The sequence below is a fragment of the Aethalodelphis obliquidens genome, unplaced genomic scaffold (genome assembly GCF_003676395.1).
Source record: "Aethalodelphis obliquidens isolate GAN/ISIS:26980383/991018 unplaced genomic scaffold, ASM367639v1 scaffold17, whole genome shotgun sequence".
NCBI lineage: Eukaryota > Metazoa > Chordata > Mammalia > Artiodactyla > Delphinidae > Aethalodelphis > Aethalodelphis obliquidens.
In genome coordinates, this window is record NW_020837961.1 from 23,823,939 (window position 1) to 23,851,076 (window position 27,138).

Genomic DNA, 27,138 nt, shown 5'->3' on the forward strand with positions numbered 1-27,138 from the left:
CCTCTTCTATGAGATAATAACAGTTAACAGCAAATAACATGTTTGGAGCGCTTACTCTTTGCCAGGCATTGTTTTAAGAATTTTACAGGTACTGAGTCATTCCACCTTGCAACAGCCCTATGAGTTCACTATTTTCATCTTCCTTTTATACACAAGAAATCTGAGGCCCAGAGAAACTAACTTTCCAAGGTTCAGAGTTAAGTGGCAGAACAGGAACTCAAACCCCAGCAGATGACTCCAAAGCTCATGCTCCTGGATCTTTATCAACCCAAAGATATAAATGTATATCCAATAGCTATATACAGCTGAAACTCCCAATTTCATGAGATTCTATAGAAAAGCACATGCTTTTACAGCCTATGAAAACATTACCAGTTTTCAAGGCTTTGCTCCTTTCAGCTACCATTTAGTGAGCTGCTACCATGTGCAAGGCACTTAACTGACACTTGTTTTAATCATCCCGACACCACAGCCCTAGTTTACAGCTGAGGAACCTGAAGTTCATAGAGAGGTTATATAATTTGCCGAGGGTCACCTAGCTGGTGAAGGATGAAGCCAGGACTTGAAAGTAATTTCCCTGCCAAAACTCTGAACATTACAGAAGTAATAAAGTAGTCTTGACATATGTCTCTCTGGAATAAAAAATAAGGCAAAAATATATTCTGAGATGAGTACAAGTGAATAATATTTGCAGTTCAAGTGTAATTGAAATATCTATGCCTTAAAGAGATGTGGAACTCTGAAGGGGATTGGGAGGAAAATAAGAAAGTAACTCAACTCTGTGAAAGTCCCACAATACTCGTTGTTTCCTATTAGTTACGGTGCCTAGAGGTAAAGCATGACATTGGGAACAAAAGAAGTTCTTGTTATAGGTCCAGGCAGAGGTGAAAACCCAATATACACCTCCAGTTATATTGGAAATTAAAATGCAAACATCTCTAGTGTTCTCAAGAACAGGTTTTCAAAACAACTGAAGTAGTCCCACACACACGTTGCTTGCAAGGTCTGTGATTTCCATTGGTCCTATAATTCATATATATAACAGATTCTGTTCACAAAAGTACAAAAAAGAACCACCTTATAATTTACTTTCAAATTGTTTATCCAAATCTAGAACATCTGTCTAGAATGGTTAAGGTGGATTATACAAAATGAATATTATGGAGTAAGAAGTAATGAATTTTATTTTACATGAATTTTAAAAGCATTGAACTAACTCTACTGCTCGTTGCTTAGATATTATGAAGTTTGACTTCACCTTGGCGTGAATTACTATCATTTTAAGAAAAATGTTAACTAGACTCCTAAAACTGCAATCAGTGACAACTGAGTAGAAAAAGCAAAGACATTTCTGTTCTATTCACAAGCACCAACAAACAGCCCAGTGGGGAAATGGCAGCGCGCCAGGCTGCCCCGTGAGCAATTAGGCTTCGTGGCAATCAGGAGACTCAGGCGTCTTAGGCCCTTAGAAAACTAGTATGTTAAGGACTTGGTGCTTTTACTCCCCTCTCCTGGAGGCATGTGTGAGACATATCTTGTTTAGATGACAATCTCTTCCATCTACAGGACTGAAAGAAAGGTTAAGACAACTGAGTAATAAGAAGCAAATTGAGGAGAACATGAGAGATTAGCAAGCATCACTGTTTACTGACCTATTGACTAAATGTAATAACCGATCTCAGATAGACAGTAATCTCATTCCAATAATCAGAAGAAACAATAATTAAAAGGCTCATACAATTATTGTAAAATGTAAAAGTGCATTTTAATTGATGAAGAAGCTCAGAGTGAAATTCAGAGGCAAACCAACCTGAAATTCTCTCTCAATGAAAAATAGTTGAAATGGATAAAAATTCAGTTTCAGCCAAAATATGTGTATATTTACTCCTTTACTAACTTCTACATGGAAGGTTTCTAAGAAAAAAACAAACGACGTTGAATGACTCAGATAAACCTCATGGCAGACTGTGGGCATTAACTTCCATTTCACCAAATTTAAACCTGAAGTTCCCTATTATCTGGTAAATGCTTTCTCTTTTTGATATTTTATGAGTCTGAGTGAAAGGTTGAGGCTGTCAACATACTGGATTACATTTTGTAAATTTGCTGTCTATGTCTAATAAGATACCCAACAGCATAATAAGAATAAAAATGAATGAAGTGAATAAGATTAAAAGTGAAAGAATTAACCTAAGGATCCAAAACTATACTTTCTAATACATTCCTTGATTAGAGTAATTACGTAGGGTCGCTTCAAAAATTTTTCTGACTCAATATTGTCAAGAATTCATCATATTTAAGTATCTGAATTTCAAATATCTGAATTTGTCCTGAAGTACAGGACAAATTTATGATATTTTTATATTCATCTAGCCAAGATACACTTTACTTTATAAATAAAATAGATTTGAGAGGGCAAAAGTCAATATTTAAATCAATCCTTCATATATATCTTCAACAAAAGCTCATTATTTCTCACCTTTAATACTTTATAATTTCATTTAAAGTTTTTTATTATTTTATAGTATATAAACATACGAGCCTTTTCTCTACTTCTTGATGTGCCAGTAACAGTCGTGTAATATACATCTATGACAACTTAGCCTATAAACAGAATTCCTCACAAATTTAAAACCTAAGGACCAACAAATGTTTCACTACACTCAGAAAACACAGAGTCTTTATTCCGAGAGGAACTTTCAGTAAAAAAGTGACGTGTGAACAGCAGACACTGATGTTCACACAAGCATACTGCAGACAACCCAGCAGGCGGTTTTCTATTTTTTTTGGATTATGCTCTGGAGGTGCTGGCACAATGGAATTTCAATACCATAATTGCTTATTTCTCTGTGTATTTTTAAAATAATAGGTAAAGAAAAAAATCAACTACGAAAATAACAAAATATTTTTCATTCTTCTTTTCAAAGGATGTAATTTATAACCATTACACAAATAGAGAAGAAGCACAAAAGGGGGGAAAAGAGAAATAAAGTAATGTTCCAAAGGTTCAGTTTACAAGGACCTCACACTAAGTTTTTTTTTTTTTTTTTTCCCTGCAACTCTTACTAGAAACAGTATTATTTGCTAAAAATGCACTGGCTGCCAAGAGCCATGGTCCATCTAAAGCAAAATGCTTAAGATGGAAATAGAGTGTTAAGACAGAAAAAAGGGGCAAGATTCAGTATACAAATTTCTGTAAAATCTATTTTAAAAAATGAATAAGATGAGGTTTTAATTTTGATATTTTCTGCCTGAAAAATAAATGCAATACTAAATAAAATACTAAAATATATAGCACTGTATTAAAACAATAAGATGTAATCAAATTCCAAACTTTCTAATTAAACCTTTTTTTTTTGTAAGTTATTGGGAATTCAACACTAGTCTTGGTTCACATGATAGAACAATGGGAAAATTTTCCGAGTGGTTGAACACTAACCCTGACAAGTGTGGAGAGCCAACTACAATACATTATATGGTAGCATAACCTGCCACCCACGTTGCTGAGAGAACAGCTTTCAAACACATGCACTGAGCTGTAAAACCACAAAATCCCTTATTACACATTGTCTTTCTTACTCTAGGTGAAATATACCACCAATTCTTTTCCATTACAAATCTTTTTTTATTACTATTTTTGAAGCCCACTTAACATTTTGACTGTCTTTTTCTTACAATGTAAAAGGTATCTTTTTTTAAAAAGGAAAATGAAACAGGACTGTTATCACCCTCCTACAGTATTACAATGAAGGCTGATATCGACCACACAATTTCTCAGAGCTCATTTTGGAAATCTATATTACCCAAAATGAGTTTTAAGCTAAAGTTTTTTTATTCCTTTAAAGACCAAGGCCTATAATTGGTTCACTAAGTTTCTTAAAGCATTTGAAAACACTTGATATATTGCTTTGGGGGTTCTTTAATAAAATACATGGTCTTCATCATTACCCACCCCCCCAAAAAAGAAAAGAGAGAGAGAGAGAAAACCAAATCGTCAAAATCTGTCATGGAATGAGTGTTCTTTCTCATTCTGTGTCTCTTCCCAACATTCCTCCCTTCCCCCACTCTGGCACAAATCCAAACCTGTACCAAAAAACAAACAAAAACAGAAAGCTATTTTAGAATCAAGGATATAAGATAATATCCATCTTATATTGGTAAAATATTTAAATAAAGCAAGACTGTAGGATAGCAAATATGTTTCATCCTCATTACAGCACTGTGCTTTGTCAAAGATGTGTTCTTACTGTTCAGAAAAGAACTCACTGCAATAATGACTATCAAATTTGTACAAAACAGCTAGAGATACAGAACAAGAAGGGTGAAAAAAACAACTTAAAAGACACTACTTTTATAGAAATTCAAAGACACTACTTTTTAGAGATTCAAGATGGTTAAAACCATTTTAAAACTGTGTGTTTCTCTCTAACATTTGCCTAATTAATTTCCCTCCGAAATTCTCCCTCCTACCCTTTACATCCCCCATCTCCCCAACTCCCACCCACCATGACCCACCGCCATCCACAATCTGCTAACTGAATCACAGCATTCCAGGACAGTTACAGGACATAACAGTTTCTTCTGGGGTTTTCATTTGCAATGTTGTTGGCAAAGAGAATTTTATTTTTAAGTGTTTCTATTACACTGACAAGGTCAATTAGTCCCATCAACTATTGGTCTTTCTGCCTGATAGCTTGGTGGATTATTCAAGTGGGACCATTCATAACCTATAACTGAATGCACCCAATTAACCTCAGAAACACGACAATACTGGCATCTAAAGGGATTTTAAGTTTATCTTAATAATATGCCATAGTAACGTCATTTTCTCCAAACTGGTGGTTTAATATCTGATAGAAACACTACATTTGCCTCAAATTGAATTGATTTGTAAATTATGAAATACAAATTACATAGAGTAATTTCTATTTTATGGAAGTTTATCATAAAAATGTTGAAGCTTTTTAAAAAACAATAATCAGCTATTTTGCCTACATTTGCTTATATGGTTTATACAACGAAATAAAGAATATGACGATCCTTTAGTATGCAATATCCAGTACTCGTATCAAGATTTCTCCCAAGGCGCAGAAAGCACTACTACTCTGCCAGAAGCTATTGTGGAAATTAATTTGTATTTTACTTCAAATATTCAAAAAATATTTATGCTGTCAAATATTATTTTTAAAAAACACAAAAGAGAATTTGCATCATTGGGTGTTTGTCCTGTAACAGGCAATATGAATAAGTACTTTGCAAACTTTATCTTACTTAACTGTCTCAGGAACCCAATGAAAAAGCATTGTTATCCCTATTCTATGCATGAGGAACCTAGTAAGTGGCAAAATTGAGATATGAAACCAGATGTGTCTAGTTTGCCGAAGTGTGGTCCTTCAACATCACTCGGCCTAAGAAATATGAGATAATCCCCCAACATCTCACAGTATCATCTTGTAATAACTGGACCATAGAGTACTTTGAAACTATCCTGTAAAAGAATGATGCCCAATTAGAAAAAGATGAATGAATGAATACGGGTGCCTGGTATCCATTTAATTATATCGACACTAAAGTTTTATTAACAGTAAGACAATACTCCAGTTTTTTTCATTTCACTTCCAACCCAAATGTATTCTCACATATATGAATGTACATGTGATCTCCCACACACAGGCCTGCCCCCATATATTACCTGCTCATACACACAAACTCATCCAAACTGTCACACCCAATACTCCCGGTTTCTAAGCCAAAAGTATTGTCTATTATTCTGGGCCACGAAGAAGTGAAAAGCTATCTTAACACCACGTATCAAGGTATCAATTTTTTGCAAAGAAGGATTTTTAAAATAAGTTTTAAATAACTTTTTCATAAAGTAATTTTTAAACTATCTGAGCTAGTGAGTCAATTTAAAATATGTTCTAGCAAAAATTGTATTGTGATTATCTCTATTTTTGCTTTATGAATTTTAAACAGAAGCAATTCATTCAACTGTTAGGCCAAACTGCCCTAAAAGCAAACGCCTACCAAGAAGAGCACACTGTGCATTTCCAAAACTCAAATACTACTCTCAAATTCTCTGCTCTGGGTGCCTTCAGACTGGCTAGAGTGACTCTCAGGGCTTCATTCACTGCTTAGTGGAAATGTCTGTAAAAATATTTGTGCAATAAGGATAGACAAACCTTTATGAAAATACTGGTTTGGCTAAAAGTTGCGGCAGTTAAGATGTACATAAATAATTTTTTTAAATGACTGTTTATACCCCCTACTCTATAAATGTATTACTATAAATATTATATTAATTCAGAAGAATACATCCTCCAGAGAAAGTACAAAGACTGAGAAGTAGAATTCAGAGTCATCAGTAGGAAGTCAGCTTTGCTTATTTTTTAAATACATCAAAATAAATCTCATAAGCACAAAAAATTTCAAGAACAGAGTACAAAATCGAAGGAAGTATCCACGTTAGTGAGTTGTTACCTTAGTAAAGAAAGATCCAATATTTTGACACAATGGTCCAACATGTGATCCAACAGATTTTATGCTATTAACTGGATCATATCCGAAAGATTAAAACCGCTAAACTATTCCCTTACTGAAGTCACAAAATAATGCCACTGGTGCTGTTGTTTCAAAGGATTAAATCTGTATGTTTAATCCAATGCCAATGGAAATTTCATTAAGGTTTAAAACAACAACAACAACAACAACTAGAAAACCTGCATGGGATGTATGCTCTATCCAAGTGTGGACAACTGATACTGAAATGCCAAGTAGCAACATTAAATTTTTAAAAAGCAATCCTTCATGTTTAGATCTGGCAGTGAGGAACTGAATGCAAGATAACCTACCTACTCTCCTTTACTATCACATGCCTTAATAAAGATAAGACACATTTATCTAGCACTTTCTAACCTTCAGCAATCTTGCATGAGTAAGGATAAAACAAGCAACCATTAACAAAACTTAAGGAAAAAAGGAGGATGGAAGGACATAAACTTACATTGACTGAGAAACTTACTAAGTATTTGCTATGTTGCAGATGTTTTTACACAGCTTATCTCATTTAATCTTCACGACCACCCAAACAAGATTGCGATTCTCATTTTTTTAAGTAAATAAACAGAGGCTCCAAAAGGACAGAGAAAATGCCCTATATTACAAAATAAAGAAGTAATAATAGTACCAAGATTTCAACCCTGATCTGACAGACTCTAAAACCTACAATTAAAGCAGCATGTGGCAAAGACAATCTAGAAACATGTTCTTTCCTCTGGCTTAAGTCTCATCCTCTGTCCCACTTTAAATACAATATTTAAAACCCAGACTACAGCTTACGAAACAGACTGGGTTTTTGCCCCGTAAGCCAAGGTTAGAGAACTATGCGTTCAAGGGCAAGTACAACATGACTCTGGGGGAATAACAGCAAGTTTCAAATGACTACGACTTCAGGTTAAATGGAGTTCAGTGAGTCATGGTAATTCCATGCTACAGATAATCCTGATCTTAGTCAACAGAAAATTTTCAAATTTGAATTCCATATTAGCATTCAACAATTCTCTCTCAACATAAGGCAACTCTTCATTCAACGTAAGTAATTTAAAGCCAGGAACATCTCTCAATGCCTTTCACTATTCTTCCACAGAGAAATGATAAAAATTTTAAATGGAAAAAGGTAACGTTTAACAACCAGATTTTACAAACTAGCTGAGAATAATTTTGACTTGATTTTTATCTTTTTATTATCTTAAATGTGACGCAGCTACCTAAATACTATGGTTGAAGAGTGAAGGCAGGCAGAGAGTTCTTTTCATTCATCAGTCTGTTCTTACTCCCTAAAGTGCCTTCTTTATCATACTTAACCTGAGCTTATCACCATTGGGCCAGGAATAAGAGACAAGTTATAAGTCTCCTAGATTCTCCCAAAGTAAATTATATTCCCTTTAGTCATTATCTTCTCTAAGATCTTATGCTTACACCAGAAAGTGGGGCTGCCAGGGTAGAATCAGTTTAAGAACTAATCTGCCTAGAACGCTTTTCTTTAGCAAAGTAAAGGTAAAACAGATGCCCCTACACTATCTTTAAAATAAATACAAGTGCCATTGCAGAAAAATAAATTGCACAAATATTAACTGAGCACCTACGTGCCAGGTACTTAGGCATGAGGGTGACTGACAGATACTGTTCCTGTGCAAGTGGAAGCTATCAAAGATTTGTGGCAGCTGATAAGAAATATGGCATAAAATTCTTAAATAAATGGCAGAAGGGTAAGATTAGGGTACAGAAATATACATAGAATTGTTTATAAGTAGGTCACAAATTTGGCTCCACAGTTCCTGGCAGTCAAAGCAAAGTGAGTATCATTACTGGTTCTGACAGTACGGAGGCTCTTCTACTTAGAAACAGATTAGATTCCAAAGAGCTATCGTTAAGTCCATTTAATCCCATGTGCAAAGTTTTAACTATAGAAGCAACTGCTAATACCACCTATTGGTAACTAACAGAGCTGACATACTTCTCCCCGGACCCACTGCCCTCTTACAACAGGTAAGTTTTCATATCTACCAAAGTCCTTAAATTGAAAGTTCTTTTTTAAAAAATTAATTAATTATTTAATTAATTAATTTTGGGCTGCATTGGGTCTTAGTTGCTGCGCGGGGGCTTTCTCTAGTTGTGGCGAGCGGGGGCTACTTTTTGTTGCAGCGCGTGGGCTTCTCACTGTGGTGGCTTCTCTCGTTGCGGAGCATGGGCTCTAGGCGTGTGGGCTTCAGTAATTGTGGCACGCAGGCTCAGTAGTTGTGGCTCACGGGCTCTAGAGCACAGGCTCAGTAGTTGTGCCGCATGGGCTTAGTTGCTCCACGGCATGTGGGATCTTCCAGACCAGGGATCAAACATGTGTGCCCTGCATTGGCAGACAGATTCTTAACCACTGCACCAACAGGGAAGTCCTAAGTTGAAAGCTCTTAAGCAGAGGAACTTGTGTGTGTGTGTGTGTGTGTGTGTACAAAATAAAAACCAAACTGCTTTTCCTGAATTCAGATCTGAAGGAAATCTTTACTCTGGATATGTACAAAAAGGCCACTTTGTGATATAGTAGACTACATTCTCAATAATATTCCTAACAGAATTACAACAGCAAATTTCATAATTTCTTAGGTGCCTCAAAGTAGGCCTATTGATTAACAGTAAAGGTAAATTCTATAAAAGCAATTTTATAAAATAATGCTGCCGAAGTATAATAGTTATAATAGCTAAAGAACATGTATGTCTTCAAGCAAATCCCAATTAAAAACATGTATGATGTTTTTAAGATTAGATGCTTCTAATCTTAGAAGATTAGTCTGAAGATCTAAAAATAAGCTTTTGAGACTACTGGCATCACAGTCATTTCTTACACAAGTTTTGTGTGTAACACCTCTTTACTATAATTCCTAAAACATAGGAAAAGAAAGCTTTCAGATTAAGTTTTGAGGGTTTAGCAATTATATATAAAATGAGTATAATACTTAGTAGACAATGAAAATGGATGCAATCTATTTTTTTTAAAGGGCTATTCATTTTTCTCATGAATCTCAAAGAAAGTGCAATTAGGGAATAAGTCAAAGGCCACAGTTATCATTGTGTACAGTTAGTGTCAAAAGAGACACCATGTAAACAACATATAGTGATTGGCCAGATTCACTACAATTAAGTGAAGTGAGAAAAAAAGCAAAAACAGGATCTCAGGTGCTTCCCTGGTGGTCCAGTGGTTAAGAATCCACCTTCCAATGCAGGGGACTTGGGTCCAATTCCTGGTAGGGGAACTAAGATCCCACATGCCGCAGGTCAACTAAGCACACACACTGCAACTACTGAGCCCGCGCGCTCTAGAGCCTGCACGACACAACTAGAGAGCCCACGTGCCGCAACTACTGAGCCCGCACTCTGGAGCCTGGGCGCCACAACTAGAGAGAAGCCCGCACGCCACAACGAAGAGCCCTCACACCACAACGAAAGATCCCGTGTGCCACAGCTAAGACCCAATGCAGCCAAATTAATTAATTAATTAAATTTTAGGTAAAACATAAAAAACAGGATCTCAAAGGATGATGTACTCTGCGTGAAAAACTTAATTTACTCTCAAGGCACTATCTACCATTAAATACTCACAGAGTACCTTTTCCTCAACTTCAGAGGAGTTTACCGAATTTGAAAACTTAAGTTAACTCATACAAAACTGAAATACAGTAAGTATAAGAATATAAGACTATTTTAACTGGGATTCTTTAAGAATTAGAGTAAAAACACGATTTAGTCTAAACATTTTACAGACTTAGAATCTATGTACTTTCAAAGTTGCTTTCTAAATACAGATAAGTAGATATACTAATATACTAAAATAGAATTTTAGCAATTACTGGCTATAAGTCTCTTTTATAATTATCTTATTGATTTCTATTATAAAATTAGAGATGTTTTCCTACAGAAAAAAATCAGGGTACTTATTATTATGAAATCTCATTTGCTTATTTAACAAGTATGTTATTTCAGGGAAGAAGTAGGGAAAACAGGAGTTGTCACTTTGTTATAATCATTATTTTATATGTGCCAGTTAAACCCTAAGAAAACTGCTTACCCTCAGTGGTGAGGAGATAGAGAGTATATACATATTTTCTTTTCTTTTTTTAATAAAGACTTCATTTTTTAAAGCAGTTTTTGATTCATAGCAAAATGGAGAGGAATGTAGAGAGATTTCACATATACCCTCTGTCTCCACACATGCATAGTTTCCCCATTATCAACATATGCCACCAGAGTGGTACATTTGTTACCAAGGGTGAACCTACAGTGACACGTCATAATCATCTGAAGTCGAAAGTTTACATTAGGGTTCACTCTTGATGCTGTACATTCTATGGATTCAGACAAATGTACAATGACATGCACATCATTATATTGATAGTATCACACAGAGTATTTTCACTGCTCTAAAAATCCTCTCTGCTCCATCTATTCATCTTCCCACCACCCCCAATTCCGGGCAATGCCTAATCTTCTTACTGTCTCCATAGCTTTGCCTCTTCTGGAATGCCACATAGTTGAAATTATACAGTATGCAGCCTTTTAAGATTGGCTTCTTTCACTTAGGAGTATGCATTTAAGGTTCCTCCATGTCTTTTCATGACTTGAGAGTTCATTTCTTTTTAATGCTGAATAACATTCCATTGTCATTGTCTAGATGTACTACAGTTTATCCATTCACCTACTGAGGAACGTCTTGGTTGCTTCCAAGTTTTGGCAATTGTGAATAAAACTGCTATAAACATCTGTGTGCAGGATTTTGTGCGGATATAAATTTCAACTCATTTGAGTAAATATCAAAGTTCATGACTGCTGGATCCTATGGTAAGAGTATGTTTAGTTTTGTAAGAAACCGCCAAACTGTCTTACAAAGTGGCTGCACTATCTTGCATCCCCACCAACAATGAATGAGAGTTCCTGTCGCTCCACATCTTCGTGAATACTGGCCAATGTAAGTGTTCTGGATTTTTGCCATTCTAACAAAATGTGTAGTGGTATCTCCTTTTAATTTGCATTTCTCCGATGACAAATTATATGGAGCATGTTTTCATATGCTTCTGTGCCACCTGTATATCTTCTTTGGTGAGGTGTCTGTTAAGATCTTTAGCCTATCTTTTTAAAATCAGGTTGTTTTATTACTGTGTTTTAAAAGTTCTTTACACATTTTGGATAACAGTCCTTTATGAGAAGTGTCTTTTGCAAATATTTTCTCTCAGTCTGTGGCTTGTCTTCTCATTCTCTTGGTATTATATATTTCAATCTGAGGTATCTGTAACTATGTGATAATTTTCTTCATTTGGTGGCAAAGAATGGGAACGTACAGATTATATAAAACCCAGAATATGAACTTATAATCTTCATTATTAAAAATAAGCAATAGTAAATTTACACAGCTACTTAGGAAACACCATATTAATTTAAAACAAGATAAAGACTTCAGACAATTAAAATTGTTAGACAGCTAATATCTAAACAATTTCCCTACTACTGTCTCAGAGTTATGGTATCACTCAGTCTGATTCTAGATCTTCTTTTCTTATCAGAAGTACCTTGAGGGTCTCTTCTGCCTAGTCCCTCTGTCCTACTTAATTAAGCACCAGAGATCAAGACTAGCTATAGACCATTTAATTAGCTAATTATCATTCTTAAGCTAATTCAAACTAGATAATTTGTTCTGAAAATGGCACTGAGATAGTTGGACTACTGTTTCTGTTTTCTACCATCAACTATAATTGCAAATAAAAGAGGAAAGGTCCCCCGCTGCCAAAAAAACCTACAAACCCTTATATGATGATTTTTCTTGATTCGATTATGAAGGAAAAGGGCCACAGAAGAAAGTATCTATTGGCTTATATTCCCAGAGTTTCTACCCCAATATTCTCACTCTTTTATTCTGAAACTTGGAGATTTTTTTCTTTTTTCCTTAGAAATTTTATTCTCTAAATTACCCTGTTTAAAGCTCTTTATAAAATCATTAAGCAAAAGCAATCAGCAAAAAAGAAAAACAAATATTTATAAACATTTATGCCGACAGCATTAGCATTGCAAGTAGCAATCAATTTTCAACAGGATAGATCAAGGGAGTAAACAATTTTTAAATACATTTCAAAAATCAATAGTTAATCTATCCTATCACTCACTAACTAGCTCATTTCCCCAGCTACACACTTCGATTTTTCTGAAAAACTTGAAGAAATGTTTTGGTAACTTGTAATCTAATGTGATTTCTTTTAAAGAAAAAAAATGAAAGGAATACATACTGAACGTTGATTCCCAGCTAAAGCACTGCCTTGCTGTGTGACGCTGGGCAGCCTGCTTCACCTCCGGGTGTCTCATTTGTAAATAATGGCATCGTACTTGATTAGAAGTTGCTAACTGGTGGCCACATCCAGCAGTGGATATACCTTGTTTGCCTAGCATGTTTTTAAAACGGGGAAATTTCATATTCAAATCCAGATTTCTGATTTCTCTTTAAAAATTAAAAGATTGGCAACCCTGCGCCTATATTCCCCGTGGCAAGAAAGGCTGCAATTGAATAGCAGCTGTCCCCCTTTGGATAAGGCATGGATTCTTGGTGTTGTGTTACCTGCCTGTACGCTCAGCATCTGAGCTTCTGATGAACTAAATTACCTCTAAAGTTTCTTTCAGTTCTAACATTCTCATGTTTAGAGCGAGCCACACAGCAAAAGATCCATTTCGCCTCTCTAAGCCTCAGCTTGATTTGAATATGGGGATGATAATAACTTCTAATTACCACGTGAGCTTTGGAGAGACAAAATGAAACAGTGAGTGGTGACTGCCTAGCAGTGACATATATGTAGAAAGTACTTAATAAACAGCAAAGGTAACGATAAACACAAATAATGGTGAACACAATAATTCAAAAATGATTCTATGATGGTCAATCCAATCTAAGTCAAAATAGACATGCTCATTCTTCTCTTCTGAATGCCAACACTGGTCCCATCAAAAAATCACCTATTTGCCTCTAAGTTTTGGAGATTACTAGTTCTTCATTTACCACATGTAAAATAAGAGGCTGACGAAAAAAATGAAAGTTCTTGAGTAGGCTCATCTCAATGCGATGTATTTTTAAATTACGATAAATATTTTCAGCAGGTATTTTTCAGCAAGATATGCTGCAGCTCTTTCAGTTGCAATTACTGTTCTATTCAGGGTCATTTTAGTTGCCAAGAATAAAAATTCACTCAAAAGTTTCTACAGGAAGCGGGGGCTTACCGAAAAGTTTATATATCCATGGGAACCCAGGGGAAAGTAAACAACCAGGTATGAGAAAGGTCAGGAAATGAAGCATGTTGGGGCACCAGCCACTTGTTCCAGCCTATTTTTCTTTCCCCTGGTTGTCTCTGTCTTTACATCCACTCTATAGTCATTCTACACCATCCTGCTTCCTCCCATACCTCGTACTTTATATTCTTCTAACTTTAAAGCTTCAGTTGGCAAACGCCCTTCACCTCACCCACCCTCTCCAAAACACTATCTTTCTGCATCAAGTCTTGCTGCTAACGTGCCTGTTTCTTGTGAGTCATAGTTCTGAGAGAGGTAAAAAATTAAAAACAGAATTACCATGTGATTCTGCAATCTCACTTCTGGGTTTATACTCCAAAGAACTAAAAGCAGGGTCTCAAAGAGATATTTGCCCACCCATGTTCATAGCAGCTTTATTCACAATAGTTGAGAGGTGGAAGCAACCCGAGAGTCCATTGTCAGATGGATGGATAAACATATAGTGGAATATGATTTAGCCTTAAAAAGGAAGGAAATCCTATCACATGCTATAACCTGGATGAACCTTGAAGACATTGCGCTAAGTGAAATAAGCTAGTCATAAAAAGACAAGTACTGCACGAGTTCACTTATATGAGGTATCTAAGTGTAGTCAAACTCAGAGACAGAAAGCAGACTGGTGGTTACCAGGGGCTGGGGGAAGGGAAACTGAGGAGGAGTTGTTTAATGCACACAGATTTGCAGTTTTGCCAGATGAAAAAGTTCTGGGGATCTGTTATACAACAGTATGAATATACTTAACGCTACCGGACTGGACCGTGTAATGCTACTACACTCAAAAATGTTAAGACAGCAAATCTTATGTTATTTTTTTATTGCAATTAAAATTTTAAAAAAAAATTTCTGAGAGAAGGAATTGATCGGATTTATTCAGATAATCCTTTTGAAGCAAACTACACAAGCAAGGGTCAGTGACAAGCCTATGGACTGACCACTGGTATATTTATTTAACAACATTTTATTAAATGCCTACTGTTGGCAAACTGTGCTAGGTTCTCAGCCAGATGCGCACCCGTGGCCTGTTTGCCTGGTCATACCAAGTAGGCTTTCCTTATATAACAGGGGTTGATGATCCACATCTCATTTTCACATTTGTAAGTAAAGTACCTATTGTACTACATCCTGCCATAGGGTTAATAAAAGGTTTTCTAATTCTGTTCATTTGTTTGTTTTCTTTGCCCTTGGCTGTTACTACTGTCACTCTGCCAAAAAAAACCCCCAAAACAACAACAAAAAAGAGTGCAGTTCTTCCATAACTGCTGTGAAAGAACACCCGAAAAGAACAACCATAAGGCACAATCTCTTGAAAGGATCCTCATCAATTTCGTAGTTCCCTTTAACTATGCATCAGCAGTACAAAACCTTCCAATTCAAAGAATTATGAAACAAACCAAGAATACCCATCAGAATCTTCTTACTTGGCACAAATAGGATGATAGGAAAAGTTGGAATTCTTGCTATGAAAGCAAATAACTTAATTAGTCTCAAATCTATAAATTTAGAAACTATCACTCCAAAGAGTGATTAAACTACTTGCAAGAACTGTCTTAGTTCAGAACTGCATTAAATAAATTGCCTATTATAACATGTCACACAGGCTTAGGAAGGAAACTTTTCAGTCCCTATCTAACTAGATTCCTGACCATTATCAGCTTCTGTGACATCATATTCTCTTGATTTTTTTTCCTCATCTCTGGCAGTTCCTCTCAGCTGTTTTCATTGGATGATCTTTTTCTATCCTTGAATATTGGCATTTCCACAGTTCCAGCCCTGGTACTCTTCTTTCCAACTATACACACTCCCTGAATGAAATCAAAACTCACACCAGAGCTTCTACTTACACATGGATGATTCCCAAATCTACACCTCTAACCTAGACTTCTTTCCTCAGGTTCAGATCCGTATACTTGACTACCCACTGTAAAGTCCCTCCATCTGAAAAGATACCAGAAGTCAGAGGCAAAAATAAATCCCATTAGCTTAAACTTTCTCTCTATCCCTATCCCCAGTGTTCCTTAACTCTGCATTCCATTTCTGATTAATCGCAACATCCAGCCAGTTGCCAGACATGAGGAGAAATCTAGATGCCCCCTCCTACCTCCTTGAACCACCTGCCCACACTCCCAGTAACCCCAGGTAGCAATCAGTCACAAGTCCTTTTGATTCTACTTCAAACACATCCCTTCCTCTTGAACCCAACTGCCATCACCTTAGTTAAAGCCTCATAATTTGCACCTGGATACTACATACCTGGTCTTTACACTGCTCCAGCCCCATCATTCCCAAGATTTAACTTGATCAATGTTTCCTCATTTAAAGTCTAAACTCCCTGGAATCCTGACGGCAAGCACAATCTGACTTTCGCCTATGTATATTCAATGGAACAATTATATATTTATTCCCTACGAGAATGTAGATTCCTTATGTACAGAGGCCATATTACCATCACAGTAAATGTGTTGAATGAATAAACACTTCTCCAGTCTTTCTTGCGGCTTCCTCACACCTACCCAGCTTCCAAGCACACTACATTACTGGCAGTTCTGCCATTATGCCAGGCCATCATGCTCCCATACCTTTATGTTCACCGTGCCCCGTTTTAGAACACCTCCACTTTATTCTCCACCTGAGTAGGCTTTCCATCTATCCTTCAGATTCAGTTGAACCACCACCTCTTTTAGAAAAAAATTTTTAACTAATATTCCTAATAGTCCACTGTGTTCCCATACCCCCTGCATGTATTTACTAGACTATATTGTAATTGTTGACTTATTTGCCCGTCTCTTCCACCAGACTACGAAGTGCTTAAGGGCAGAAACCATGCCTATCTCTGCTGCATCCCAGGTACCTAACACAGTGCCTGGCACTTAGCAGCCCCTAAATAAATATTTACTGAACAAAGCATGAATCTGTCTTAGATAGGAATGCCAGGCTAGTCAAAAAAATCTATAGTCTAAGTTGATGGTCAAACAAAAAACAAGAGATACAAGAATGTTTTTCTCTCTTAAAAATATATATGATACTCTACTGTGTAACATATTTTAGTTTCAAGAGAAAATATACCCCAAATGCACAGATACCTCAACTCCATTTTAGAAATAAGTAATGTTTATAATTATGAATATTCTTTTAAATTGCATATGTTACTCTTAGAGAGGGATAAGAGACATTTCCAGCCTAAAAATTACGTGTACCTCACCAAAGCATTCTACACTCATTTCAAAGATGTCCTAAAGTTAGTTATAAAAATTAATTTTTAAAAATACTTTCTTTTAAATTGGCTAAATTCAATAAAAACTATTTTTTCCAAAGGCTCAATAAATTAAACACTCTGTCTTATCAAACCAATTTATGTTTGTAGATACTGCCTAAATCATTCTACTTTATAACAAGTTGTTTAAAATAGGCCCCTCATAAGAAAGTAAATATAAATAGATTTTAAGATCAATGGAGAGAGTCAGAGCCTTTGTCTGCATCTCCTTACTCTACCACACACATTAATGGAAGGCAAATTATAATAGTAAATGTTATTTTAACAGACGAGCTGACTTATTAACCACTTCTGTCAAAGTACCATATATGGACTCCCATAGCCACACTACTGATTTAAGACACAAGGTAGAGAGCCAAAATGCTCACCCACATGGAAGAAAAGGAAAATATCATTACAGCTCTCTTAACATTGAAGACTTGTTTCGAGCCTCCTCTTTAAAAAATAATCACTTGGTAACAGCTTGATTATCTGAAGACAAAAACAAGGCTTAATATTCACTTCAGTGCTCAATCTTGTGCTCCATCAATATTTTATCCTACAAATTTTAGAAGCAAAATGCTAACAATGAACCAAAGGACAACTTTCACATATGCTGAAAATATCTGCTTAACCTTAAGTTACCAAGTTGTTTTTCATAAACTGTATAGAAATAATTTTGAGAGCTGTCACTATATGTCTAATAAATGACTTTGGTTTTATACTTAAGAAGAAAAATTTCTACAACAGTTTTTTAAAAGAGAAATAACTAGTTAGAAAATTAAAAAGGACTTTAAGTTTTCTCAGATTTTAGCTGGAGTTAAAATGGGCACATTTAATATATAGTATTCTTTTGGTTCCTCATTCTAAACAACAAAAAATTTCCTTCACACATATTTTCCCTTCTGAGAGCAAAGGAAAAGAACAACATCAAACCAAAACATAATGCTAAAATACAAATGATTTAAACATTTAATAAGCAACTATATCTTTATTCAAAAACATCTCCAAAATAACTTCCTGGACAACATGAACATGATTTCTGGCATAAAAATAACACAACGGAGATGAAATATTTTCAAAAGATAATGACACAGACTCTGAAATGCTAAATTCTCACTTCTATATTGAAATAGTCTCTTGTGCAGAAGCAATAAATTATAAACATATTATAAAATGTTCTTAGGTTGTTGGTTTCCAATTTGCATAGGATAGATAACTTTGAAAACAAGAAAGTAGAATGAACAGTGTAGATAAATTCAACTCTGGTGCCAAAAATGTTCTAATTGGCCAACCCCAGTGTTGGTATCTTGTATCCGTTAGGCAGAAAAGTCTAAACTTCATTTCTGTTTTAATTTTAAGTCCCTCCTCAGGTATAACAGTTAAAATATGCATTCTAGAATAGTAAAGGAAGGGCCTGATCTTTTTGTAGAGATTTTTCAACAGAGGTAACAAAGATCTAGATATATCATGTTTCATAACTGAGATGAAGGGAAACATATGATAGAAAACCAATAATTTTTGAATAAGTAGGGTAACCTATTAGCTTTCCTCACCATGAACTATACTTTTTTAACAGTTGCTATTTCAAATCAATAATAAAGTTAAAGAAAGTAGGTTTTAGAGTGTTTCAAGTAAACAAATCCATAATTTCTAGTAAAAAGGGAAAACCTATTAAAACACTCCAGTACACACTACACCCTCCAGTGGGCAAGCATCCATGGAAAAATATAAAAAGATTTCGTTGGATTTTCCACTCAGTCAATCAGGCCTATAACTAATAAAATGATGCTTCTAAAAACCTCATAAAAGTTCACACTATTTTAATCTCTCATCTTAGTATATAAGTTAGAAAAAGCAAAGACTTTTCTATAGTAACAATTTAGATGTTATAGGAGAATAATGTTAGAAAATAAAATCATGATCTGCTTATCTTTCCTTAAAAAACGAAGTGCTATCAGATTGTTAATTTCTTAAACTTATAAAAGAAAAATGGTACACAGAGTAAATCACATATAAAGATGTATAATTAAAGATAAAAGTATTCTTTATACCATGAGCTGCAAAGGCAGCACTAATATTTTAAAGCAAAATCCAAAAATTATGGTTCCTTAGTGAGAACTGTGGCAGAAAAGCAGTAGGTTCATCAAGTTTTTCAGGAAAACAACTTACATTATCACCTGGTAATATTTAGTATTACTGGTCTCATGAGGCTATGTGGTCACTACACTTAGAATAAAATTAAGAGACTATTTAAAAGAGCCCTTATTCTATATGACCAATGTTTCATGACTTAAATCATAGAAGCAAAGACTAGATTAAAAGTATTCTACAATGGTCCAAATATCATTTAAAGTTTCTCTAATTTACAAAATACAAACATATATTTAATACATAAATTTAATACATAAATCTGATCTAAATCTAGATCATATATGAAGATGTATAGTTCCCAAAATGAATTAAAGAATTTTTGAATATATATACTCTAGGAAAAACTAGTACAACTAAGACTACTTAAGGTCTTGAACTTATCACTAAGCTTATGAGACCAGCAATTACAGGACAATGGTGACATCTAGTGGACATTACAAATATATACCACACATATCTTGGAATAAAACCTTTTATTTCTAGTGTTTCACGTATTTCAACCTGTCTGAAGAAGTATATGACAAATCTTCAGTTGTAAACCCAAACAAGCTGACTCTGCGCCCTAAAAGCTTCTCAATATGAGTGACCCAATCATGTGGTAAATATAAAACGTTTAACAATTAAAGTATAAGAAGTAAATATCTCAAGTCTTTAAGCACTAAGCACTAATTAAATGTATCAAATACATGACTAAAAGAAGGTCTAGCAAATGGTCCAATATGATTATGATAACAAAAAGAATTTAAAAGATTCTGAATGAAACAAGTGAAAAATGAAAAAAAATTTAAATAAAGAAAATTAAGAGCTGATCTATTTATGAATTTATTCAAGCATGGGAAGAACATATTAACCAGTATAGTCTGTCAGACAAAATAAGAAATGTTTTTAAACTAGAAGATTATCTAATTTATGACAATTTTTCAAAACCAGATTAGTTCTCAAGAAAATTTATAGGATTATTCTTTAAAAGGAAGATAACTGGAAGAAAACCAGCTAATCCTCTCAAGAAGTGATGAACTTACCTCAAAGAAGGACAAAAAAACAAACAACAAAAAGTACTTGTGGACAATGTCCTTACTTATTATTTGTTCACACATAAGCAGATTTCACAAGAGAACAGCACTGCACTTAATGAGAAAGCAATGAAAGTATATGTGATTTTTATTAAGCATTTTATCACTAACTCAGGGAAGAAATACAAATATTTAGATTCTAGAGATAGAATCTAAATATAAACACTAAGTCAAATAAGAGTCCAGGCCACAAAGTAACTGGAAGTCTTTCAAAAATCACATATCCTTCCCAGATCTCTCAGAACCACCTAATTGAAAAGATTTTAATGATTATTTGAGCTCAATGATTTTCTGAAAAGAAAAAATGCTAAGGGCCAGAACTTTCCAAGTATACATTTCAAAATCATTGAAGATATCTCTGAAATGTAAATATTTGGGGATTAATAAAATTCAGGTCACAAAAGCACTGTCTTCAAAAAGTTATCAGAGGATAAATAAATTGTGATATATTCAAACAATGGATTACAACTCAGGAAGCAAAAAGAATGAAGTACTGATACATGCAACAACATAGATGAATCTCAAAAAAATTAGGCTGAGTGAAAGAAGTCTTACATAAAAGTATACCCCGTATGATTTCATTTATATGATATTCTAGAACAGGCAAAACTGATCTATGGAATGAATGAATGAATGAATAAACAAAATCACAACAAGAGTTACCTCTAAGGCTAGGATAGAGATGGAGATTGACTGGGAAGGAATATGAGGGAATTTTCTGGGGTAATGGAAATGTTCTAAATTTTAACAAGAGTTGGTGTTACACAGATGTATGCATTTGTCAAAATTCACCAATAATATACTTAAGATTTATGCAAAATTTATATAAATTTTACCTTAAAAAATAAACCTTAAGCAAATATTAATAATTCCAGTTATCGTATACCATGCTAAAGCATTTGGGGTGATGTGTATAAATATCTGCAACTTATTTGGAAATGGACATAAAAATTAGATAATGGACAGATTATAATAAAGCAAATATAGCAAAACACTAACAACAGTAGAATCTAGGATATAAGTATGTTGAAGTTCTCTATTTAAATCTTTCAGATTTTCTGTATGTCTGAAAATTTCCATAATAAGATGTTGGGAAAAAAATAAAGATGACATTCAGAATTCAAAAGAAAATTTAAAATATAAAAAATTTAAAATATATTCTATAAAATATTAACTATTTTCCTTTTATATATTAACATTTTAATCTGTTTAATGTCAAAAGTGACCATCTTCTAAAGAGCAAACATTACAGGACAAAATATTTAAAAAAATTTTAAAGACATACCCGAATCTCTTGAAGATTGTGAAAATTATTTCCTACTCTGACTGAGATCTTGCTTGGAGTATAGCTTTCATCAGATTTGTAGTCCGCATAAATACATAATGTCTTCACTGTTGTTTTTCTTCTAAAAGCAATAAAGTAAAAACAACAAGCCTTTTATCATGTGGAAAGATTATATACAAAACACGTTACCTTCTGATTTTAAAAGTCATATAGTTTGCTAAAATGAGTATTTGAATCAATAATTTCCATGTTCTTTAATTTTAACAATGATGAAAATGAAGAACATATGAAAAAATAGATACACATGTTATACTTTTACAGACATCTCTTACCTAGAACATGGTCAAGAAACAGATGTAAGCAAAAAAGAAACAGTTTAGCCAAAATAGGTACCTTAGACTGCAAACAAGCATTAAGAGTTTTCAGTTCTCATTTGTATTTTAGACAAAGGAATTATTCTAACAAGCTTGTTTTTCTTTACTAGTTAGTAGTTAATTACTTAATTTCCTGTGTTAATACTTGAAAATAGCTAAGTGAGAAACTAATTCTAGCAAAAAGAAAAATGTTTAAAAAAACAGAAACTATAATCTTATTACTTAATGCAAGAGATAAAATTCTACTGTTTTTAAAACATACATATCTTAGAAAAATAAGCCAAGACTACATAACAAAAATTAATCTCAGAAAACTGCAAGTGGCCAGAAAACATGAAAATATGTTCAATCTCTAATAATCAAAGAAAGAGAAATTAAAACATACATAGACATTAGTCTTTTATCATACTGGGAAATATGATAATAACTGATAATACCCAAATTTGATTAGAAAAAGTTACTTTCATAGCCAGTTAGTAGGTACAAAGCCTTTGACTCACAAATTCAACTTCTAAGAATGCATTAAAAGACAATAATAACACTACTCTAAAGCAGATGAAGAGAAATCTTTATTGTTCTGCAGTTAAATTACTGAAAAATTATAAACAACCTAAATGTCCATCTCAATACAGAATTAAACAGATTACAATATACCCAATTTAATGAAGTACTACACAACTATTTGAGATACACATAGATATGTAGTTACAGTAGGGAAAAAAAGCAGATTACAAAACAGAATATAAAAAGGGATTGCATTTTGGGAAAAACAAAAAAACTTTTAAAGTCATATAAACCTACATATGTATAGAAAAAGGTCTAGATAGAATCATACAAAAATAGTAAAAGTGACTATTTTGATGTTGTGAAACTTATTTCTTTCTTTATGATTTCTATATTTTCTGATTAATGTTTCAAAATAAGCATGTATTATTGTGGTCATTAGGGGGAAAAAACAGACAATTTAAATATCAACCAAAAAACCATAAAGAAGTCTATTTAAACGTGCTTTAAAAGTTAAGATCTGATATAAACTGGCACTCACTTAATAACGAGCTCCTTGAACAGAAGTAGCCTGTGTCAAAAGTCAGTCTATAAAAACAGCAGGGGATCTATAGCTCTTAGTGAGGGGACCAAACTTCTATAGCTCAAGCTTTTCATCAGAAAGGAATGGGGAAAGTTAAGGACTTTTCCTCAAATAATAAAGACAGATCAAGATGTAAAACGCTAAATACTCAGGAATTGCTGACAGGATAAATACCATTACCAGGTTTTCAAAAGAGGCCAGCGGTATCAAACTGACATCCTTCTCTGTCTGCTGCGCCAGGAAGGAGACAGGAGGGGAAGGGCAAGAAAGAAGGGGAAATTTTGAAGGGAATACAAAAGATCTTTTCTCTGATGCACCAGCCATAAACAGGCAGTGAAAGGTCTTTCTTATCATGGAGAGATCAAAGATCATGAAGATTACCCTTAAGGATTTCTTTCTTTCTTTTTTTTTTTTTAAACAAAAGCAGATCTAAAGGACCAAACCTTTTGCTTAGAATAATTTCATCTCTAAGTTATTAAATTCAGGATAAGTTAGTCGCTGAACCTACAAGATAACCAGGGTTAGGTTAGAGAGGCAAAGAATAATAATAACACTAATGATTATAAACACAACAGCAACAGCAGAAATAGCAAGTGAATAAGTGAATACTCTGTGTCTGGCCCAGAAGCAATGCTTTATATGTATTATCTCATTGACTCCTTAACCTTGTGATACAGGAACTATTATCACCTCTATTTACTGATTAAAAAAAAAAAAAGTAACACTCAGGTTAATAACTGGCTTAAGGTCACAAAGCTAGTAGGTGGGCAGTGTTGTAGTTTACGCATGTATCTGCCTGCCTCATATGATCTTAACTACTATAACCTTCCTATTAATTAATCATACTTAGCTTATCCAGCATTGTCATTAACACCATTTAACACTAACATGTAGATGTTTATAATTCTTTAAATTTGAGCTACATCATGGGTTCTTACCCTTGGGTCTATGTAGCCCCAGAAATCATATGTATAACTTATGCTATATATGTAGTTTCATTAGATTTGAGAAGGAAACTGTGACCTCCCATAAAGTTAAAACTGTTATTCCATAAAGCCTTTTAAAATTATTTATAAATTTTATCTCATGGTAAAATTTAAAAATAATATTGCTTAGAAAATCATGCTGCTTGTCCAGTGGCAATGCATGTGGGAAGGAAGCACATACATTGTGCTACAGGACTTGCCCTCCCACCATAAACAACTAGAATACCAGACAACACATATGGAACAATCGTCTGCAGACACTGAATGACAAGACGCAAAGGCCTGTAAGTCCTGAGAGAAAGGAAACGAATGAGGTGAGCCCTATGAATAACTGGGCTTTCTGACTGATGGCAATTTCTCAACTGCTATGCAGGCAGAGAAAAGCCTAAAAGAATCTTGCAGTCTCACTGAACTGAGGAAGGAGCTATACTGAGCAAAAACTCCAAAAATCTGCCTGGAGTCCCCTTGAGTCTTTGAACACCAATCTACACAGGCATAGATAGGGTGAAACTCCACAAAGACATGCAAAGAACAGTTGCTGGGGGAAGGACAATTACTGAGAAACAGTAAGCCAAACAATTCCCAGAGCTTTGCACAGAGTAAGCAAACATTAGAGTTCCCAATAACCAAAGTGGAGAATCCAAATAGCTCCTCAAATGTCTAGGACATTCATTTGAGATCCCAGAAGGATCAAGCCTTTGTATTCCATGAGGCTAATCTTGCCCAAGAGAAGTGATCTTAAAGAGTGGTCTGGGGGGCTTCCCTGGTGGCGCAGCGGTTGAGAGTCCGCCTGCCGATGCAGGCGACGCGGGTTCGTGCCCTGGTCCGGGAAGATCCCACATGCTGCGGAGCGGCTAGGCCCGTGAGCCATGGCTGCTGAGCCTGTGCGTCCGGAGCCTGTGCTCCGCAATGGAAGAGGCCACAACAGTTAGAGGCCCGCGTACCGCAAAAAAAAAAAAAAAAAAAAAAAGAGTGGTCTGGGGATCTATTGGGGATCTGTAGGGGATTTCAAGATCCTTTCAGGGCATCAACAAGGTCACAACTATTTTCCTAATAACACTAAGATGTTACTTGCCTTTTTCAGAATCATTCTTTTATGAGTATACAGTGGAGTTTTCCAGATGTGATCTGACACGGGATACTGTAAAAGATTTAATGAAGAAGCATATGTGTGACTCCAGCTGTCTCCTCTGAAGCCAGACACTAAAGAGATTCACAAAAAAAGTAAAACAATAACACTCTTCTCACTATTTTTTGTTTTGGAAGAGACAGTTATTTTTCATCTAAAAATGGTATTTATGTTAACATAATAATAGGTTAATTATTTAACTTTAGATGAATAAATAGATACTTTAAAATTCCTCAGCTATAATTTCCAATATGGTAAATACTGAGAGGATATAAAAAGTAGACAGAAGATCTTTGGAGACCTCAATAAAAGTTTAAAGTGGTACCGAAACCAAAAAAAAAACTGGAGGCTCGCTGCCCTTGAGCAGGGATCAGCAAACCACAGCTCAGAGGCCAAATGTGACCGACCACTTATTTTTGTAAAAAAAGTAATATTGAAGCAAAGCAACACCCACTCACTTACATACTGTCCATAGCTGCCTTTGCACTACAACAGCAAAGCTGAGCAGTTGCCACAGCTTAAAACATAGTTCGCGAGGCCTAAAATATTTACTATCTACCCCATTACAAAAAGTTTGCTGACTTCTACCCTAGAGTAAAAGGTACTCTAGACCACAGTAAAGGGGCTTAAAATGAAGCCTCAAAAAGATCAAGTTGATTCTTAAGAACTTACCTGCCTACCAGAACAAAGTCTAATAGTCTTTATAAAACAAAATCCAACACTCAACATGGTAAAATTTACTATATCTGGCATCTAATCAAAAATTACTGCAAAGAATCAGAAAAATATGACCCATAATGAGGAAAAATCAGTCAATTAAGACAGATGTAGAAAAGACTGAGATAATGGAATTAAAAAATAATAATTTAAAAAGAGAAAACATAAACATGTACCTATAGGTATATAACAAACTACCTCAAAACTTAGTGGCTTAAAAAAATAATCATTATTTTGTTTATAAATTTGGAATTCGGGCAGGGCCCAGAGGGGAAGGCTCCACACAGCACTGGGTGTGGCTATTTGACTTCAGAGGTGAAGGACCTGCTTCCAAGACAGCTCACTAACATGGTGGTAAGCTGGTGACACTTGTCAGCTGGGAGCCTAGCTGAGAGCTTGGGTTTTGATTCACTTTTTTTATGGGCTTCTCCATTTGATGTGTGTTTTCTCACAGCATGGTAGATGGGTATCAAGGGAGAGAATCACATAAACGAGAGAACAAGGCAGATTGCCTTTTATGATCAAGCCTTAGAAATAACAGTATCATAACATTCGTACTCTATTAGACAAGAAATCCACAAAGGCCTGACCAGTTTCAAGAGGGGAGACATAGATGTCTCTTGATTAACTAGTAGCAAAGCTGAAGAAGAGCATATGCAATAGGAAATACTAATGTGAACATACTGGAAAACATTGTCTCCCTTCCCTGGAAATCAGGGGGTGGAACTGAAAGTTCCAACCTGCTAATCACACGGCTGGTTCTCCCCACAACCAGCTCCCACCCTTGAGCGGAATCCAAAAGTCACCTTCCCTAAAGTGTTTTCAAGAGCCTGAGAGCAAGAAGTCAAATATTACCCCATTGCTCTTAAAATTCAGGAAATTCCAAGGGTTTGGGGAGCTGTGAGCCAGGAGCTATGAACAAAGACCAAGTATATATGAGACATCTGAATAACCATGTATTCTTCTTATAAATCACAATATTGTAATAACTGAATACTAGTAACAACTTTGGGTCAATAAATTAGATAATTTTGATAAAATGGACAAGTTCTTTGAAAAAAACAAATTATCAAACTGATTCCATAAAACAGATAATCAACAAGGATCTACTATATAGCACAGGGAACTCTACTCAATATTCTGTAATAACCTATATGGGAAAAGAATCTGAAAAAGAATGGATATATATATATTTATAATTGTGTCACTTAGCT

The 27,138-nt window shown here is 34.8% G+C and overlaps 1 protein-coding gene across 5 annotated transcripts in view; it reads right to left on the reverse strand.

Moving 5' to 3' along the window:
- The window catches only part of ANAPC10 (anaphase promoting complex subunit 10), a 76,607-nt gene that overhangs the window by 25,945 nt on the left and 23,524 nt on the right, over window positions 1-27,138 (reverse strand). For all 5 annotated transcript variants that reach the window (XR_003435002.1, XM_027117084.1, XM_027117085.1 and 2 more), the window contains exon 4: window positions 21,632-21,752. Coding sequence is in view for 4 of the 5 variants with exons in the window: in XM_027117084.1 (XP_026972885.1) it covers window positions 21,632-21,752 (121 nt within the window). In the remaining variant the exon portion in view is untranslated. The remainder of the gene's footprint in view (window positions 1-21,631; window positions 21,753-27,138) is intronic.